Here is a 16628-nt window from a genome sequence, read left to right as displayed (position 1 = left end):
GACAAAATCCCTGGCAGACTGTGGTCAATGGCTCTGAGATGTCTGGGTTACTGGCCGAAGCCCGTGGGTAGACCGAGACACACCAATCTCTTTTTCCATTCACAATCACGGCACACGGGGTCCCGAGACCCCCACGCCCGCTGACATTCGCTGCAACAGGACACGCTGTGTGAAGTGCTCCGTCTCGGTCTCAAGTCAGCCCAGAGAAGAGCTCTCCCGGGGGACCGCCGGTGCCCCCTCCCCGGGGGCAGGGTGACTGTGGGCTCGGCCCTGCCCAGATCACACAACCGACCCCACGCAGGACCAGCCAGATCTGACTTCCGAAGCTCAGGACGAGGGACGGTGGGCGCACGGACGGGGTCTGCACTCCTTTCAACCAGCAGCCCTTCTGGGGCGGGGGCTCCTGCCCTTCAACGCTCCAGCCCCAGGACAGGACGTTCTACCCACCCGTGGGGGGGGCGCCTAGCAGGGCACGTGGGAACCGCGCTGGGTCACTACAGTTCATCCGGGTCACTCCTCTCTCGTGAAGAAACCCAGCGGCTGAGGATCACCTCCTGCAAACAGGGCACACGAGAAGAGCTGAGTCTCCCAGGTTCCCAGCACGGGCTGTCACAGCCGGGCTGGGGCCGGGGCGGGGCTGGCGGGGCCCCAGCCCACCGCAGCCAGGACAGCCGGCCCCTGGGAGGGAGGAGCAGCTGGGCGTGAATGGAGGGAGGGCAACTGTGCCCTGGAGATGAGCAGCAGGGGTGAAGGGCCGGGCAGTGTGAGGAGGCAGAGGCAGGCTGGTGTGTGTGTGTGTGTGCGCAAGTGCATGTGTGCGTGTGTGTGTAAGTGTGCACGCAGGACCACCCAGGGCCAACACACACAAGGATGATTCCACAGTGGACTAGGCAGCCCTAGCTGGGGAGAGTCAATGGATGATTCCACAGTGGACTAGGCAGCCCTAGCCTGGGAGAGTCAATGGATGATTCCACAGTGGACTAGGCAGCCCTAGCCTGGGAGAGTCAATGGATGATTCCACAGTAGACTAGGCAGCCCTGGCCGGGGAGAGTCGGCCAAGGGAAGCGGCTCAGGCGTCATTTGGGAAGTTCAGGAGGCCCTGGCCTGGCCGCTGCGGGCGGGGAGGTGGAGGGAGAGGCTCCGGGGCCCCGCGGGCTTGGTGTCTGGGGCCACGCAGCAGCGCCCACGACCTCTGGGATGGTGTGTGGTCTGTCTGTGGACCCACCTGAACTTTAATTCTCTTCATGCACTCTGGGGACCCCATGTCCTCCTCGGTCATGGTGGAGGGCTTCACCAAGTAGCACAGTAGAAGCTCCTGTGAGAAAAGAGCGGCGGGGGAGGGTGAGCGGGGCACGAGTGAGATCCAAGGATTACGGGTTGAAGCCAGCAAAAAGCTGGATGTAGAGCCGTGGCTCGGGTGGTAGAGCACCAGCCTTGAGGAAGTGCTACAAGTAACGTTTTGGACTTTGCTAGCCCCGGTTTGGGGGCCCCTGTGGGATGGCCCGGTTACCTTGGAGACGCTGGCGGACACCCTGCTCAGCGCGGCCAGGGACTTCCAGCTGAAAGGCCTGCGGGGGGCGCCCTCGAAGCGGTCGTCAACCAGCTCCACGATGACCGAGTAGCTGCAAATCAAAACCAAACCACCAACCTGCTCACAAGGGACGCGGCCTGTCTTCCCGAGACCGGAGGTGGAGGGAGAGCAACGCGCGGTCAGACCCCAGCCGCCCCCCCCGCCCCCCCACGGCTACTGAGAGCGTTCTCGTGCAGCCTCAAACTTGCAGCTGGCTCCAACACAGAACCGCAGGCAAGGAACGGGCGGAATTCTCTGGCCCAAACACAGGCAGGCGCTCAGGGTGTCAGGAGTGACCACTACGCACACACAACTTTAGCACAGACCCAGTGCTGTCAGGCCGGCCATGGCAGAGGCCAGGGCCTGTTTCTGAGGTGCTGGGGATGGAAGCCAGGGCCGCCCGCGCACCGTGCCACCAATGCACACCCCCAGGCCCACACGAACATTTGGTACCGGTCCTCATCAGGGACCTGGTTTCTAATCATCGGGATGGCAATTATGGTGGAAGCCTTTTGCCTTAAATCAACTAGTTTATGAAAAACGGCTCCAAACCTTGCATGGTAAAACGGAGGGCCTTTCCGGTACAGCACTGCAAAGAAGAAAAAGACAGCCGGTTACCACTCACCCCCAGCCGGCTCCCCTCCACCAAACTGCGTTTATCTGCCTGTGGTTACTCTGCCCTGTGCCCTGCAGCGGAAGCCAGGCGCCCATCATGACGCAGGTCCGTTCCCGAGGCCCTGACCCCCAGGGCTCCCTCCCCTCCGCTCCCGGGGCCAAGCACACCAGACCTTTTCTCCCCGGCGCTGGGGACTCAGCGCAGGGGCTCGCTGTGATCCCCGTCTTGCCTCTCACCTCACGCTCTCCACGGCAGAGTGTGAAAGTGCACCAGGCCCGTGAGGTTCTGCCGGGCACCTGGCCCGCAACGCCAGCCATTCAGAGGGGAAGGTCAGAACGAGCCAAGTTCCAAGCCAGCAAAGGCAAAAATGCTTCCAAGACCCCAGCTCAACAGAGAAAGCCGGGCATGGCGGTATGTGCCTGTCAACTCCCAGCTACAACAAGCAAAAGGTGACGACCCTCTGACACTCCATCTCAAGAATGGAAAGGGCTGGGCTAGGAACGTGGCTCAGCGGTAGAGCGCTCGCCTAGCATGCATGAGGCCCTGGGTTCGATTCCTCAGCACCACATACAAACACAACGCCAGAAGTAGCGCTGTGGCTCAAGTGCTAGAGTGCGGCTTCCACACCGTTTCCCGACCGACGTAGCGGCCCTGGCTCCGGCCTCCACTCGCGACGTCCTCCACCGGGCGCCGTCCCCGGGAGGGCTCGGCATCGGCTTTCTGCGTCTCTGGTGGTCACACCTGAGTTCTTGACCTCTAAAGCCGCAGCCGGCGGCCGGGGGGGACCCCGCGTGCCCACGCCGGGGCGGCGCTGGGGCAGGGAGCACCGCGAGCCCGCTGGGCCCGGGCCGGAACCCCCGCCGCCCCCGGAGCGTAGCCCAGGACTGCTCGAAGGCCCGAGGCAGACGGGACCGGGAGGCGGCGCCACGCTTGGCCTACGGAAGTCTCCGGCAAACCACAGCAGGGATCACTGAAGGTCAAGGACGCGCCCGTGGCCAGCGTGAGGCCAGTGGGGGCTGCGGCATCTTTCTAAGACCGGGACGACGATAAGAGGGAGAGCCTGAGGGGGGCTGCGGAGGGTTCCCGGCGTCCCTACATGGGTCCGAGGCCCCCAGGAGGGCGGGAGTACTGCACAGATCCATTCCTCCCCCCAGGAGGGCGGCAGCACTGCACAGATCCATTCCCCCCAGGAGGGCGGCAGCACTGCACAGGTCCATCCCCCCCAGGAGGGCGGCAGCACTGCACAGGTCCATCCCCCCCAGGAGGGCGGCAGCACTGCACAGATCCATTCCCCCCCCGGAGGGCGGCAGCACTGCACAGATCCTTCCCCCCAGGAGGGCAGCAGCACTGCACAGATCCATTCCCCCCCCCCCAGGAGGGCAGCAGCACTGCACAGATCCATTCCCCCCCCCCAGGAGGGCGGCAGCACTGCACAGATCCATTCCCCCCACCCAGGAGGGCGGCAGCACTGCACAGGTCCATTCCCCCCAGGAGGGCGGCAGCACTGCACAGATCCATTCCCCCCCCCGGAGGGCGGCAGCACTGCACAGATCCATTCCCCCCCCCGGAGGGCGGCAGCACTGCACAGATCCATTCCCCCCCCCGGAGGGCGGCAGCACTGCACAGATCCATTCCCCCCGGAGGGCGGGCAGCACTGCACAGATCCATTCCCCCCCCCAGGAGGGCAGCAGCACTGCACAGATCCATTCCCCCCCCCCCAGGAGGGCAGCAGCACTGCACAGATCCATTCCCCCAGGAGGGCGGCAGCACTGCATAGATCCATTCCCCCCCCGGAGGGCGGCAGCACTGCACAGATCCATTCCTCCCCCCAGGAGGGCAGCAGCACTGCACAGATCCATTCCCCCCCCCAGGAGGGCGGCAGCACTGCACAGATCCATTCCCCCCCCCCCCGAGGGTGGCAGCACTGCACAGATCCATTCCTCCCCCCAGGAGGGCAGCAGCACTGCACAGATCCATTCCCCCCCCAGGAGGGCGGCAGCACTGCACAGATCCATTCCCCCCAGGAGGGCGGCAGCACTGCACAGATCTATCCCCCCCCCCGGAGGGCGGCAGCACTGCACAGATCCATTCCCCCCCCCCAGGAGGGCGGCAGCACTGCACAGATCCATTCCCCCCCAGGAGGGGCGGCAGCACCACAGATCTATCCCCCCCCAGGAGGGCGGCAGCACTGCACAGATCCATTCCCCCCAGGAGGGCGGCAGCACTGCACAGATCCATTCCCCCCAGGAGGGCGGCAGCACTGCACAGATCCATTCCCCCCAGGAGGGCGGCAGCACTGCACAGATCCTTCCCCCCCCGGAGGGCGGCAGCACTGCACAGATCCTTCCCCCCCCCCCCCAGGAGGGCGGCAGCACCACAGAGGTTCCCCCCACCCCCCCACCTGCGTCACTGGGTACTCACGCAGGTCCGTCCCGTACTTGAGCCCCACTTTGGGCACCCAGCCCTTGCTCCGGAAGTGGTGGTACGCCATGTACGTCGTCCTGAAGGTGGGCTGCACTGCGGTGAAAGCGCGCCAGAGCTTCATGATCGTCAGAGGTTCCTGGAGGGAGGGAAGAGAGGGGGGTGGGTGGGCACAACTAGGCATACATCCCCTCCCTCGGCCGGGCTCACCCCCGCACAAGTGCCGGAAGTGTAAAATAGAGTTCCAACTCACTAGGAGAAAGAAGGAGTGAAAAGGATCTCGCTGTGTCTTGACGTATTAACTGTATTCAAGTTGACATCGCCTACTTTTAACTGGGTGTGGCTGGTAGAAAAGAATCTGACATGATGCCCACGGCTCCTCCCTGCCTCTCACTTCATCTCCACTGGCCCTTGGGGCCCTGGGGAGCCAGGAAAGGTAACATTCGAGGCCAGAGCTGCCGGGGAGCACAGAGCCTATCTCAGCGGGGGTGGGGGGGGCTGGGACGGGGACCTACAAGTTTGGGGGGACCGGGACGGGGACCTACAAGTTTGGGGGACCGGGACGGGGACCTACAAGTTTGGGGGACTGGGACGGGGACCCACAAGTTTTCTGGAGGACGCTCTCTGTAGGGTCTATTAGGTACAGGATCACATAATCTGCCAAACAGGGATAACTGGCCTTCTTTCCCCTTTGGAACCCCTTTTTCTTTCTTTCTCCTACCCTCTTGCTCTGGCTAGTGCCGTCCGGAGGAGGAGTGAGGAGGATGCGCGCCCTTGCTTAGTTCCGGACTTGAGGGGAAATGATTTCGCTGTTCTCCATTTAAAAGATGTTGGGTGCAGATTAAGTCCAGTGATGTTCCTCCCATTCCTAGTTTCTTCTGAGCTTTTATGGTAGACGGATGTTGAACTTTGTCCAAGTTTTTTTCTGTGTCAACTGAGCTGATCATGTGCTTTTTGAAATTCTTGGTCCTGTGTATGTGCTACATTACAATGACTGAATTACATATGCCAACCCTTAGATTTTAGTGCCCAATATTTTTGGTACTACTCTGACACTGAGTTCCTGATCACTCTATACAAGAAACCCTCCTACTCCTGGGAGTAAAATTCAATTTAAAAAAAGGGTCAATGCTGGACAGTCCCAATTCAGAACCCAAAGCCTAAACTTAGGAAAAAAATACCTCCATTCCTATTTTAATCGGTAGAGGCAAATGCGTTTGCATAGGGAAGGGGCTGGGGTATGGCACAAGCGATAGAGCATTTGGCTTGAATAAAGGAATCAGTATAGCCTGCTATGCGCATCGAGAAACTCGAAGTGGACTGTGTCTAACAGGACACCTTACCTCCTCGTAGTAGACACTCAGGCACCCCAATGCGTACACAAGGAAGAAGGCCTGCAGACAGAGCGAGGGGAAAACCGCTCATTAGAAATGCCGCTGTGTCAATAAACACAGGAAGAAATGCTTGACACCTCTGGCGACACAGCCAATGCAGATTAAAACAGCTTGCAGAGTAAGAACAATGAAATGCTGGTGGGTGGGGAATGTAAACTAGCACAGCCGCTCTAGAAGATGGCTTGGAGAGTCCTGAAAAGAACTGAACCCAGATCTTCCCTGGGAACCAGCCACACCACTGCTGGGCTTCTACCCAGGGCATCACAGGCCAGGGTATCGTGAAGACACCCCTGCACGCCCGAGTTCACTGCTGCACTAGTCACAAGAGCCAGGCTATGGGCCCAGATGCCCTACAGTGTGTGAGTGGAGTAAGAAAAACGACACAGTCAATACAGACAGACGGGCGACTGAAACCCCGCTGCGTAACTACTTGAAAATAATCTTAAAAATTAAGAAAACAAGAAGGAAGGAAGGAATGCTGCCGTGACGAGTCAGCAGCTGTGGGGCAGCTCGGGGTGGAGAAGGCCCCCCCCCCGCCACGCATGCGCCAGGCCGTGGGCTCCGTCTCCAGCAGCTCGGGGTGGAGAAGGCCCCCCCCCCCCCCCCGCCACGCATGCGCACGGCCTTGAGATCCATCTCCAGCAGCTCGGGGTGGAGAAGGCCCCCAGCCACGCATGCGCACGGCCTCGAGCTCCATCTCCAGCAGCTCGGGGTGGAGAAGGCCCCCAGCCACGCATGCGCACGGCCTTGGGCTCCGTCTCCAGCAGCTTGGGGTGGAGAAGGACCCCCGCCACGCATGCGCACGGCCTCGGGCTCCATCTCCAGCAGCTGGGGTGGAGAAGGCCCCCAGCCACGCATGCGCACGGCCTTGGGCTCCGTCTCCAGCAGCTCGGGGTGGAGAAGGCCCCCCGCCACACATGCGCCAGGCCGTGGGCTCCGTCTCCAGCAGCTGGAGGGGGGGGGGAGAGGGAAAACGCCCCCTGCCATGCATGCGCCGGGCCGTGGGCTCCATCTCCAGCAGCTCGGGGTGGAGAAGGCCCCCCGCCACGCATGCGCACGGCCTTGGGCTCCATCTCCAGCAGCTGGGGTGGAGAAGGCCCCCAGCCACGCATGCGCACGGCCTTGGGCTCCGTCTCCAGCAGCTCGGGGTGGAGAAGGCCCCCAGCCACGCATGCGCACGGCCTTGGGCTCCGTCTCCAGCAGCTGGGGTGGAGAAGGCCCCCAGCCACGCATGCGCACGGCCTTGAGCTCCATCTCCAGCAGCTCGGGGTGGAGAAGGCCCCCAGCCACGCATGCGCACGGCCTTGGGCTCCGTCTCCAGCAGCTCGGGGTGGAGAAGGCCCCCAGCCACGCATGCGCACGGCCTTGGGCTCCGTCTCCAGCAGCTGGGGTGGAGAAGGCCCCCCGCCACGCATGCGCCAGGCCGTGGGCTCCGTCTCCAGCAGCTCGGGGTGGAGAAGGCCTGCCACGCATGCGCCAGGCCGGCTCCATCTCCAGCACTGCCTTAAAAACAGTTTCTGTTCTTGCACAGTCTCACAGATTGAATTCCCGCCACCTCAAATGTCGAGCGATGCTCTGGGCCGGGCACAGGATGCCCGTCCGGAGGAGGGGCGCGAGTCTGAGGCCCGGTCAGGGTCCGCAGCCAGGCCCTGTTGTTAGTCTCAGCACGCTGGGGACGGGGCTCCGGCAAGCTCGCTGCTCATTTAGCATCAGAAGCCCGCGGCTCAGCCTGGGGGGCGGGGGTGGGGGGGGAGGGCGGCCCCCGGCCCCCGGGGCCACGCAGAGGCCTGACAGCCCCTGGGCGCGCGGCCGGGCGGGCGGACCGGCGGCCGCTCACTGCCTGCCCGCACTGATGATGCTTCTGGACAGCAGCTGAGGGGAGCCCCGCCCGCCCGCACGGGCCCCGGGTGACAACAGGACCTGGGGCTCCTGGTGGGGTGAGGCCCCCCGGGGAGGCGGCGCCGGCCGCTTCCCCCTCTTATCAGAGGCGCACAACTGTGGACTCCCCTTCCTGCCGCTCCCTCCACCACCGGGACGGCCCGCTTCCTGTTCAGGATCATCTCCAGCACCTAACCCGGTGTGGGTGGCCCTCAGGAAACCGGCTGACAGCGCCCTCCCTGGGCAGGGACACACCCCACAAGGGGGGCTCCCGGGGTCCTCACCCCCCAGGGCGGCTGGTCCCGGGAAGAGGCCCAGGGCGGCAAAGCTGCTCCAGGCCCGGATGAAGATCTCAGGGAGGCAGGCACAGGAGCTGAAGTTGGGAAACCAGTCTACAATGGGAAGATGAAGTCAGGACGGGCGGCGCTTTCTGGGTACGGCTTGAACCATTGTTTCTGCAGGGTTGGGGCAGCTGGGGACCAAATCCCCGTCCTGGGCACCACTTAAACATGCTCCCCACACGGAGTTTTAAACAATGAAATCTATCACACTATAGTCTCTCAGAAGACAGCTCATACATCTGTGTGTGCGTGTGTGCGTGTGCGCAGGCACCAGTGCTTGAACTCTTGCTTAGCTTTTTCACTCAAGACGGGTGCTCTACCACTTGAGCCATACCTCTACTTCTAGCTTTTGTGCTGGATAACAGGTTTGTCTGCCTAGGCTGGCTTTGAACCTCATTCCTCAGATCTCAGCCTCCTGAGTAGCTAGGATTATAGACCAGTCTCTCTTTACCCTTGTTTTTTTTTCTTTCTTTTTTCTTTTGCCAGTCCTGGGGCTTGAACTCAGGGCTTGAGCACTGTCCCTGGCTTTTTACCCTTGTTTTTTACTTAAAATTTTTTCCTTTACGTTTGTGTGCCAGTGAGACTTTGCGGGCCTGACGTAACACGAATGGAGGAAAGCGTTACTTTAGCTCAGAGTACGGCAGGCTTCAATCACAGTGGTTAGGCCACAGTAGAGGAAAAGCATCACGAGAGCTGGCGTGTGTGGCAGGAGCCACTTGCTGCATGATGACAGGACACGGAGAAGAATACAGGAAGAGGCAGGGCAGACACAATCCCCAAAGGACAAAGCTAGAGATGCCCTGCTTCCACCAGCCCCTCCTCCCATCCAACTATGAAGCCATGACGCTGAGTCCACTGAGTAGGTCAGAGCCCTTGGGATCCAGTCAGCTGGAAAGCAAGCCCCCAGCACGCAGACCCCTGGGGGCCACACAGACCCCCGGCACGCAGACCCCTGGGGGCCACGCAAGCCCCCGGCACGCAGACCCCTGGGGGCCACGCAGACCCCCGGCATGCAGACCCCTGGGGACACTTCAGTCTATTTTGACATATGATAGGAGGGAGGATTATGACTTATTTCCCCACACGGCCAGTCTGCCAAGTACCTCAGAGCCATTGTCTTTCCTCATCCATAGGAAACACTATTTCTCATGTACTCTGAATTCTCATCTATCCACGGGTCTGGTTGTAGAATCTTCTGGTTGCTCTTTCTACTCCTACACCAGTACTGCATTGTTTTAATGATTTTATCTGATATCTTTTACTACCACCACCAACAGTAAGATTTCTCTTCTTCTTTTTAGTAAGTACATTCCTAGCCCCAGGTTGTACACTTTAGATGGTGAATTAGATGGTATGTTACTTATATTTCAACAAAGCCAAAGTGAAAATTAGTGATGAAATAGTCCGTCTGAAATCCTGACCAGAAAACAAGCGCTCTGCTGGGTGTGGTGGTGGTGTGTGCCTGGAATCCTAGCACTTAAGAGACCGAGGCAGGAGGATCGGCTCCTAGTTCCAAACATAGTGAGAAACGGTCTCAACAAAAGAGCCACAGGAACCCTTCAGCGCCCCATGAAGCCAGGAGAATTTCCCTCACAAACACTCCATTTTTTTCTCTCTTTGGCAGTGCCAAGGTTCTAACCTAGTATTTGTCACGTGACAGGCAAGCGCTCTACCACTGGCCTACGTGCATTGTCTCCTCAGCCCCAGAACGCACCTTAGAGCAAACGAAAGAGGCTGAGAAGGGAACTTAAGGCGGGCCCGCCCCAGACGCTGCTTACGGAGACCCCCAGATGCACCTCAGAACTGCGCCGTGAGGCCGTTGAGCACGGCCAGGTGGGCTGAGCCGACGGCGGGGCGAACACCTACCTCCTCCAGGCTGAGCTGCAAGTACTCCAGGACCCTGTACGGATTCCTCCGGCACGTCAGCCTCCGCCTCTGCACCGACTAAGGGGAAGGAAACGAGTCAACGCAGAGCATGGACGAGCACCCCTCAACCGACTGTGGAAATACTGTAAACAAACCGCCCCCACTTAGAAAAACAACTTAGGTACAAATACAAGTCTGCATTCTCCTACTATTAATATTTTATCTTTCTTTCTCTAGGAGTCTTCCTGCAGCTTGGATCTTGCTGGATTTGGGATCAATGCATGGTCTTAACTTCATACACCCCATTCTCTCTCCGGCTGGTTGTACTTCAGATCATAGGCAATTGTCACCCCCGCGTTTCTTTTTCTCCCCATCAGGGGAGAGAAAATCATTAGTCTGGCTTTATATCATTAGCATGTTATTTATTGGCTTTAAACAAATCACTGCTGTCTCAAGAAAGGACCCCGACAGCTGCTGTGTCTGGGGCTCGGAGCCCGCTGGTGCCTTCTGACCTCCTTCCACCCGGTGGGGGCTGCCCGGCCTGCCCGCCAGAGGAGCTGTCGCCCGCAGGCGGGGCAGACGGCTTCGGAGGAAGGGACTTCCAGGAGGGCCCTCTACTTCACTAGGCGGTCTTGCACCTGGGGGGGGGGGGTGTCCACGGGTCCCAGGGAGACCTCTCCCCATCCAGACACACGATCAACTTTCGCTTACAGACAGAACGTAGTAGGAGTTGAGGGCATCGCTAGTGATGGACTAGAGCAAAGTGCTGTGGCCAGTGGTGTCGGTGGGGTTTCTCTCTCTCAAAATCGAGACAAATCCAGACATGTCCAGTCTGTGGGTACGGGAGGCTGCCCGCATTGAAGGGGAGTTTGGGGTGCTTTGTTTTACTTACTTCCTCTGCTGGGGTGTCGGCTCCCTCGTGCACATCGCACCCCTCTTCTTCCACGAGCACGTAGTCGTGGTCAGCCCCGGTGTGTCCCGGTGGCTGGTGTCGGCTGTGGGGGAAGCGGGCGTCTCGGGGCGGAGCCGCCGTGTCCTCGGGATGTCTGTCGAGGTCGTGTGCAGCGGGCGGGTGGCGTCCTGGGCTCTCCCGTGGGCCACCAGGGGGCCCGTCCGGCTGTCCAGAGTCCCCGTTCACCACAGAAGGCCCCTCGGTCTCCGCAGGGTCCTGCTGTCCACACGCCTGGCCCCCGTCCGCGCAGGGGTGTGCGAGCGGTCTCGTGAGCTCCTCCAGGAGCTCGCACACCGTGCTCTCGTCCTGGCCTTGTCTCCGCATCGCCTCTGCGGCCCACGTCACACGGCACTGATACCTGCGACGGAAGCACGTCCGTGTCTGTCTGTGCAAGGCTTGAAGAGCGCACCAAAGCGGCCGGAGCATTCCTCAACAGCGGATGATGGGTAAAGGTTTTCTTGATATACTCTGCAGATTCTAAGTGCCATGCAACACGCATTTAGTTTGGTTTTTGTTTTTAGTGCTGTTCCCGGGGCTTGAACGGAGGGCCTGAGTGCCGTTCCTGAGCTTTCTCTGGCCCCAGGCTAGCACTGGCTAGCACTCGAGCCACTGTTCCATTTCTCGCTTTTTAAGGCTAACTGGAGATAGGAGTCTTTCTTGCCTGGCCTGGCTTTGAATCTCCTAAGTTAGGATTACAGCTGGCTTTTGTTTTTTTAAGAGCTTCATTTGAAAGCAACAACAACTCACCATTTAACAAAGAATGAAAATGCTTGGAATTTAAAGCCAAGAGCTCGCTTAGTGCATCTCAACTAGGATACGGGCCACATAAAACCCAGACTGGATTTCCCAAAGTCTACCTCTGCAAAACAACAAAACGAAACGGAGGCCTTGCCCGCGAGGACGACGCCCTCAGGGCGGCTCACGTGAGCCGTGACCACGAGGAAAGCCGCGCGGCATGTCACTTACTTCTTGGACGTGATTATAGGCATGCGTGTCTTCACGTCTGCAACGACAAACGGGGTCCATTAGCGTCCGACGCGGCGGGAGGGCGCGTGTGCGCGTGCGCGCGCACGCACGCACGCACACGCACGCGCGCCCGGCCGGCCCCCGCCCCCCCTGCACGCAGCCAGGCCACCCGGGCCCCGCCGCCGGGCTCCCCGGCCCCTGCGCTCCGGCGGTGCGGGAGGAGCCCCCCCCCCCCCCCCCCCCGTCACGTCCATCCACGAGGGCCAAGGGCAGGCCAGGCCAGAGCGGGGGTCCCCGCGGGCGGCCCCCGGACCGGGAAGGGGCGGGGTGACACGGGCACGGATCTCCAGCCCGGGCCCTGCGGTCTCAAGGGCTCGCCGGGCCGCTGGGGGACCTGGGTTCCGGTTCCGGGCCAAACCCGCAGACCGGAGGGCGGGTCGGCGCCAGGCTTGGAATTCCCGCCCTTAGCGAGCTGGGATGGGAGGGTTGCGGGCTGGAGGCCGGTCCCTGTTACACACCAAGACCCGGATCTCGGTCTCCACCCAGCCACCCGTCCACGAATGGAGGCATTTACTCCAGATAATTCACCAGCGGTTATCCAACTATGCTCATACTTGTCACTTATCCCCCCCCACCCCCCAAAAAACATTACTTTCTGGAAAAGAACTTTGTTGTGCAATGACATAGTCCACCTGTAAGACTTCCCAGCCAACTCTGTAAAGTCTCATCTCTTTCCCTCCTGTTTCATTCCTCCAGGCAGAGTTAAACAGAATGGTGTATCCTTGGCTCTATGAACCACGCTCCCGCCACGGACGCAGGATGGCCTCAAACGTGTACTCCTCCTGCCTCAGCCACGATAGTGACGGATTATAAGCGTACAGCATCACATCAATTTAGCCTTTCATTCTTATTTTTAACGTTTTTAATGTAATTTTTTTATGGTGATATTGGGGTTTGAACTTAGGGCCTAATACTTCCTAGGTAGGCAGTCTACCACCGGGCCATGCCTCTAGTCCAAGTTTATGTTCCACTGGGGCATAAAACCTAACAACTGGGTGCTGGTGGTTCACACTTGTAATCCTAGCTACTCAGGAGGCTGAGATCTGAGGACTGCAGTTCAAAGCCAGCCTGGCAACACAAATCTGAGACTCTTATCTCCAGTTAACCAGTAAAACGCTGGAGGTGGAGCTGTGGCTCAAGTTGGAGAGCACTGGCCTTGAGGCGGGGTGAAGAGGGAGTGCTAAGCAAGAGCTCATGGCACCGAGTTCAAGCCCCAGTATTACCACAAAAAACAAAACCCATAAAAACATAGCAAATGTACCTACTGATGGGGTAACATGCTTCAATACGTGTCTATATGTGTGATCTTTAAATCAAGTTGGACGTATGCTTTCATCTTCAGCATATAGCACTATTCCTTTTTTAAATAAATCATCACTCAGTGAGGTATTTTGCTAATGCACTGGGTTTTGTAACTGGTCCCCTTCAAAGCATGTCTAGATTTTTTCTTTTTATTCTTTGAATATTAAACAGTGTTACAATAAACACATTTCCTAGTTTTTCCAGTTTATCTTTTAAGATAAATTCCTAGAAGTCAGTTGTGCCTAGGCCCAGAGTTCAAGCCCTAAGACTGTCAAAAACAAACAAAAAACAGAACTCCTCTCCCTAAAAAGTAAGTTCACACACTGGAACAATGAGGTATCCCTAGGCAGAGCTGAAGTTGAACCTTTATCTTACGCCACATGAAAAAATTTAACTCCAAATGGACCTAAAACCTAACCTGAGGAGCTAAAACTATTCAACTCTTAGAAGAAAATTAGGAAATCTGCATGAGTTGGCTTTGGCAATTTTTAAAAACATGATACTGAAAGCACAAGCAATAAAAGAATAAAATAGACAAAAAGGTAAAATTAAAAAAATTCCATTCATGGGGCTGGGATATGGCCTAGTGGCAAGAGTGCTTGCTTCTTATACATGAAGCCCTGGGTTCGATTCCCCAGTACCACATATACAGAAAATGGCCAGAAGTGGCTGTGGCTCAGGTGGCAGAGTGCTAGCCTTGAGCAAAAAGAAGCCAGGGACAGTGCTCAGGCCCTGAGTCCAAGGCCCAGGACTAGCAAAAAAAAAAAAAATTTCATTCATTAGGATTACTATATTTTATTACCAGCCCCCCCCCCCCCCCAAAACAAAACAAAATGTCAAGGCTGGTGAGAATAGGCCTGTCACCCAGTGCCGGGGTTGAGGCAGGAGGACAGAGTCCGAGGACAGCTTGGACACAAGCCATGAAGTCGTGGGGCTTGAACTCAGGGCCTGGGCTCTGCCCACAAGCTCTTTTGCTCAAGGCTAGCGCTCTACTAGTTTCAGCCACAGCACCACTTCTGGTTTCCTGGTGCTGAGAGCTGAGAGTCTTACACCTAAGGTTCCTGCCTGGGCTGGCTTTGAACCCCGATTCTCAGATCTCAACCTCCAGAGTAGCCAGGATGACATGGAAACCGGTGCCGGGCGAGCCCCCCAGCTTGGATGCCATTTCCTAGTTGCTCTTGGGGCAGCGGGAAACGGTCAGTGTGCTTCCTGCTTCTCCTTTGGACCTCATCACCCAACTTGAGGTGCAAGGTCACAGAAGAAGGGGAAGGACACCTTGCCGTTGGAGGTTACCTTTCCACGTGGCAGCCAGCTTAGGGTCCGAGCCGGTGAAGCCTGGCCGGCTTCTGGAAAGCACGCCTTTCCCAAAGTAGCCCTTCGGGGAAGAGGACGCGCGGTTAGTGGGGTGTGCTTGTAAATCCCGCCCAAACGCTACCGATCCCCAGCCCAAGCCACCTCTGCGGGAGAACAGCCAACACCAGGCCCAGCTCAGCCCGGCACTCCGCGGGAAAGGGGCCCCCAGGACATCCGAAGCCCCCTCCCAGTGCCACCCGCGGGGCTCCAGGAACCCAGTCCTCTGGGGCCGGCGGGCAGGTGCGTCGGGGCCATCGCCTCCCTTCCACAAGCTACTGGGCTGTGTTTGCTTTTACAACAGAACCACGGCGAAGGTCAAGCCACTGACCCCACGTGGCTCCGTGGGACGGAGGTGACCCCGCAGTGCGTGGCTCTGAGCGCCGTGGCTCCCGGGGCGCCTGGGGGTGCAGGGCAGGGCTCGGGGCAGGCCGGGGGGCAGCCGCACTTACGTTCCCATACAGCCGCCTCATGTCCTCGGGGCGCCTCACGATCACCCTGCTGTGGATGAGCTCGGCGCGGAGCTGGGGGGATTCCTGCTGGGGACCCGGGTCCTGGCGGAACGGACGGGCAGTGGGGACTTGTAGCTCTCGTACACCCTCCTCTTCCTCTTCGGGGCTCGGAAGACCGCCTCCGCCATTCCTCGGGGTGTGTGTGTGTGCTTCACAGGGCAGACCAGGAACAGAAAAACCGATGATGGATCGTGGACCACGGGAGCCAAGGTTGCCCGGCTCCAGGACGCTCTGTCTGTGGGAAAAGCAGAATACGTACGAATGCATAGTCAGCTGGAGGACAGGACTGGACTGTGGGAGTCGGAGGCAGGGACAGAGGAGAGGTCGCTGGAGGTGTTTCCAGGGGAAGCTGATGGGACAAACGTCTGTCAGCATGGCGCCTTCTCGGCCCAGCACCCACCAGTTCCGGGAGCAACGGGGGCTTTCCTCAGTGCCACCCTCACCGCTTGGCCTCTGAGTCTCTCCTTGACTTGCATGCATCACCCCAAGTTGAAACAAAAAAGGATGGCTAACTTCACGATATTCCAAGAAATCCAACAAATGAACGGCACCCCTAGGTTCAGATCCAAGACAAGTGAGATCCCGTGTCGGTGGAAAGTCTGTATCAGGGATGTATGAGTCCCCGTAGCCAAAAAAAAAGGAGAACACACTCAAATGCCGCCAGGAGATGACCCATGAACAACGTACGGTCTGTCCTGGCAACGGAATACTACTCAGCCACAAAAAGGAATATGTCCAGATACACCCGACATGGATGCGCCTTGAGAGCATCAGTCCCAGTCAAAGACACAGATGCAAACGACAAAGTGGAAGGCCTTAATAGAGAGCATCCAGAACAGGCCAACTCTATGACGGACAGACGGGTGGCTACCTGGCTGGACAGAAACGGAAGTGGGGGTGACTGAGAAGAGAAGGGGGTTGTTTTTCTTGGGGGGGGGAGGTGATGGAAATGTTCTAAAATTTGATTGCGGGGCAGCTGCGCAATTCCGTGAACCCTCAGGCCACTGAACTCGACGTTCTAAACGGGTAAGTCAGATGGTAATGCGCACGCGCACGCGCACGCGCACGCACAATGTGGGGCTGGCGGCGTGGCTCTGGGCCTAGCCAAGGAGTCACTCTCCCGCGCTCGGCGGCGGGGCCCGGGGCGGGGCGGGGGCTCCGCGTGCCAGCCGGCCGCGGGACCCCGGGGAAGCTTCCAGATCCCTTCCTCCCCCTCCCAACCCCCCCCCCACCCCCCACGCCGCCCGCTTCCCGGCCACCCGCCCGCCAGACTCACCTTCTTCCGCCCAACGCGCCCGCCGTTGCCTGGTAACAGCCGGGCCGGGGGGGACGCACGCCGCTGCCGTCAAGCAGAGCGGCCGCAAAACCAGCCGAGTGCGCAGCCGCAGAGCGCTGCCCCC

General features: G+C 59.1%; 1 protein-coding gene across 1 annotated transcript; it reads right to left on the bottom strand.

Annotated features, from left to right (window-relative positions):
• Window positions 1-15453, bottom strand: Tsen2 (tRNA splicing endonuclease subunit 2). The gene is given in 12 exon segments (XM_048356291.1): window positions 1-554; window positions 1226-1315; window positions 1511-1622; window positions 2123-2159; window positions 4608-4746; window positions 5951-6001; window positions 10087-10164; window positions 10979-11396; window positions 12005-12041; window positions 14660-14741; window positions 15169-15284; window positions 15287-15453. Coding segments are annotated over 12 exon segments (1290 nt in total). The 5' UTR covers window positions 15357-15453; the 3' UTR covers window positions 1-494.
• Window positions 15454-16628: the final 1175 nt, after the last annotated feature.

Source organism: Perognathus longimembris, chromosome 10 (assembly GCF_023159225.1).
Source record: "Perognathus longimembris pacificus isolate PPM17 chromosome 10, ASM2315922v1, whole genome shotgun sequence".
Lineage (NCBI taxonomy): Eukaryota > Metazoa > Chordata > Mammalia > Rodentia > Heteromyidae > Perognathus > Perognathus longimembris.
This window is presented reverse-complemented; position numbering and strand designations above follow the sequence as displayed.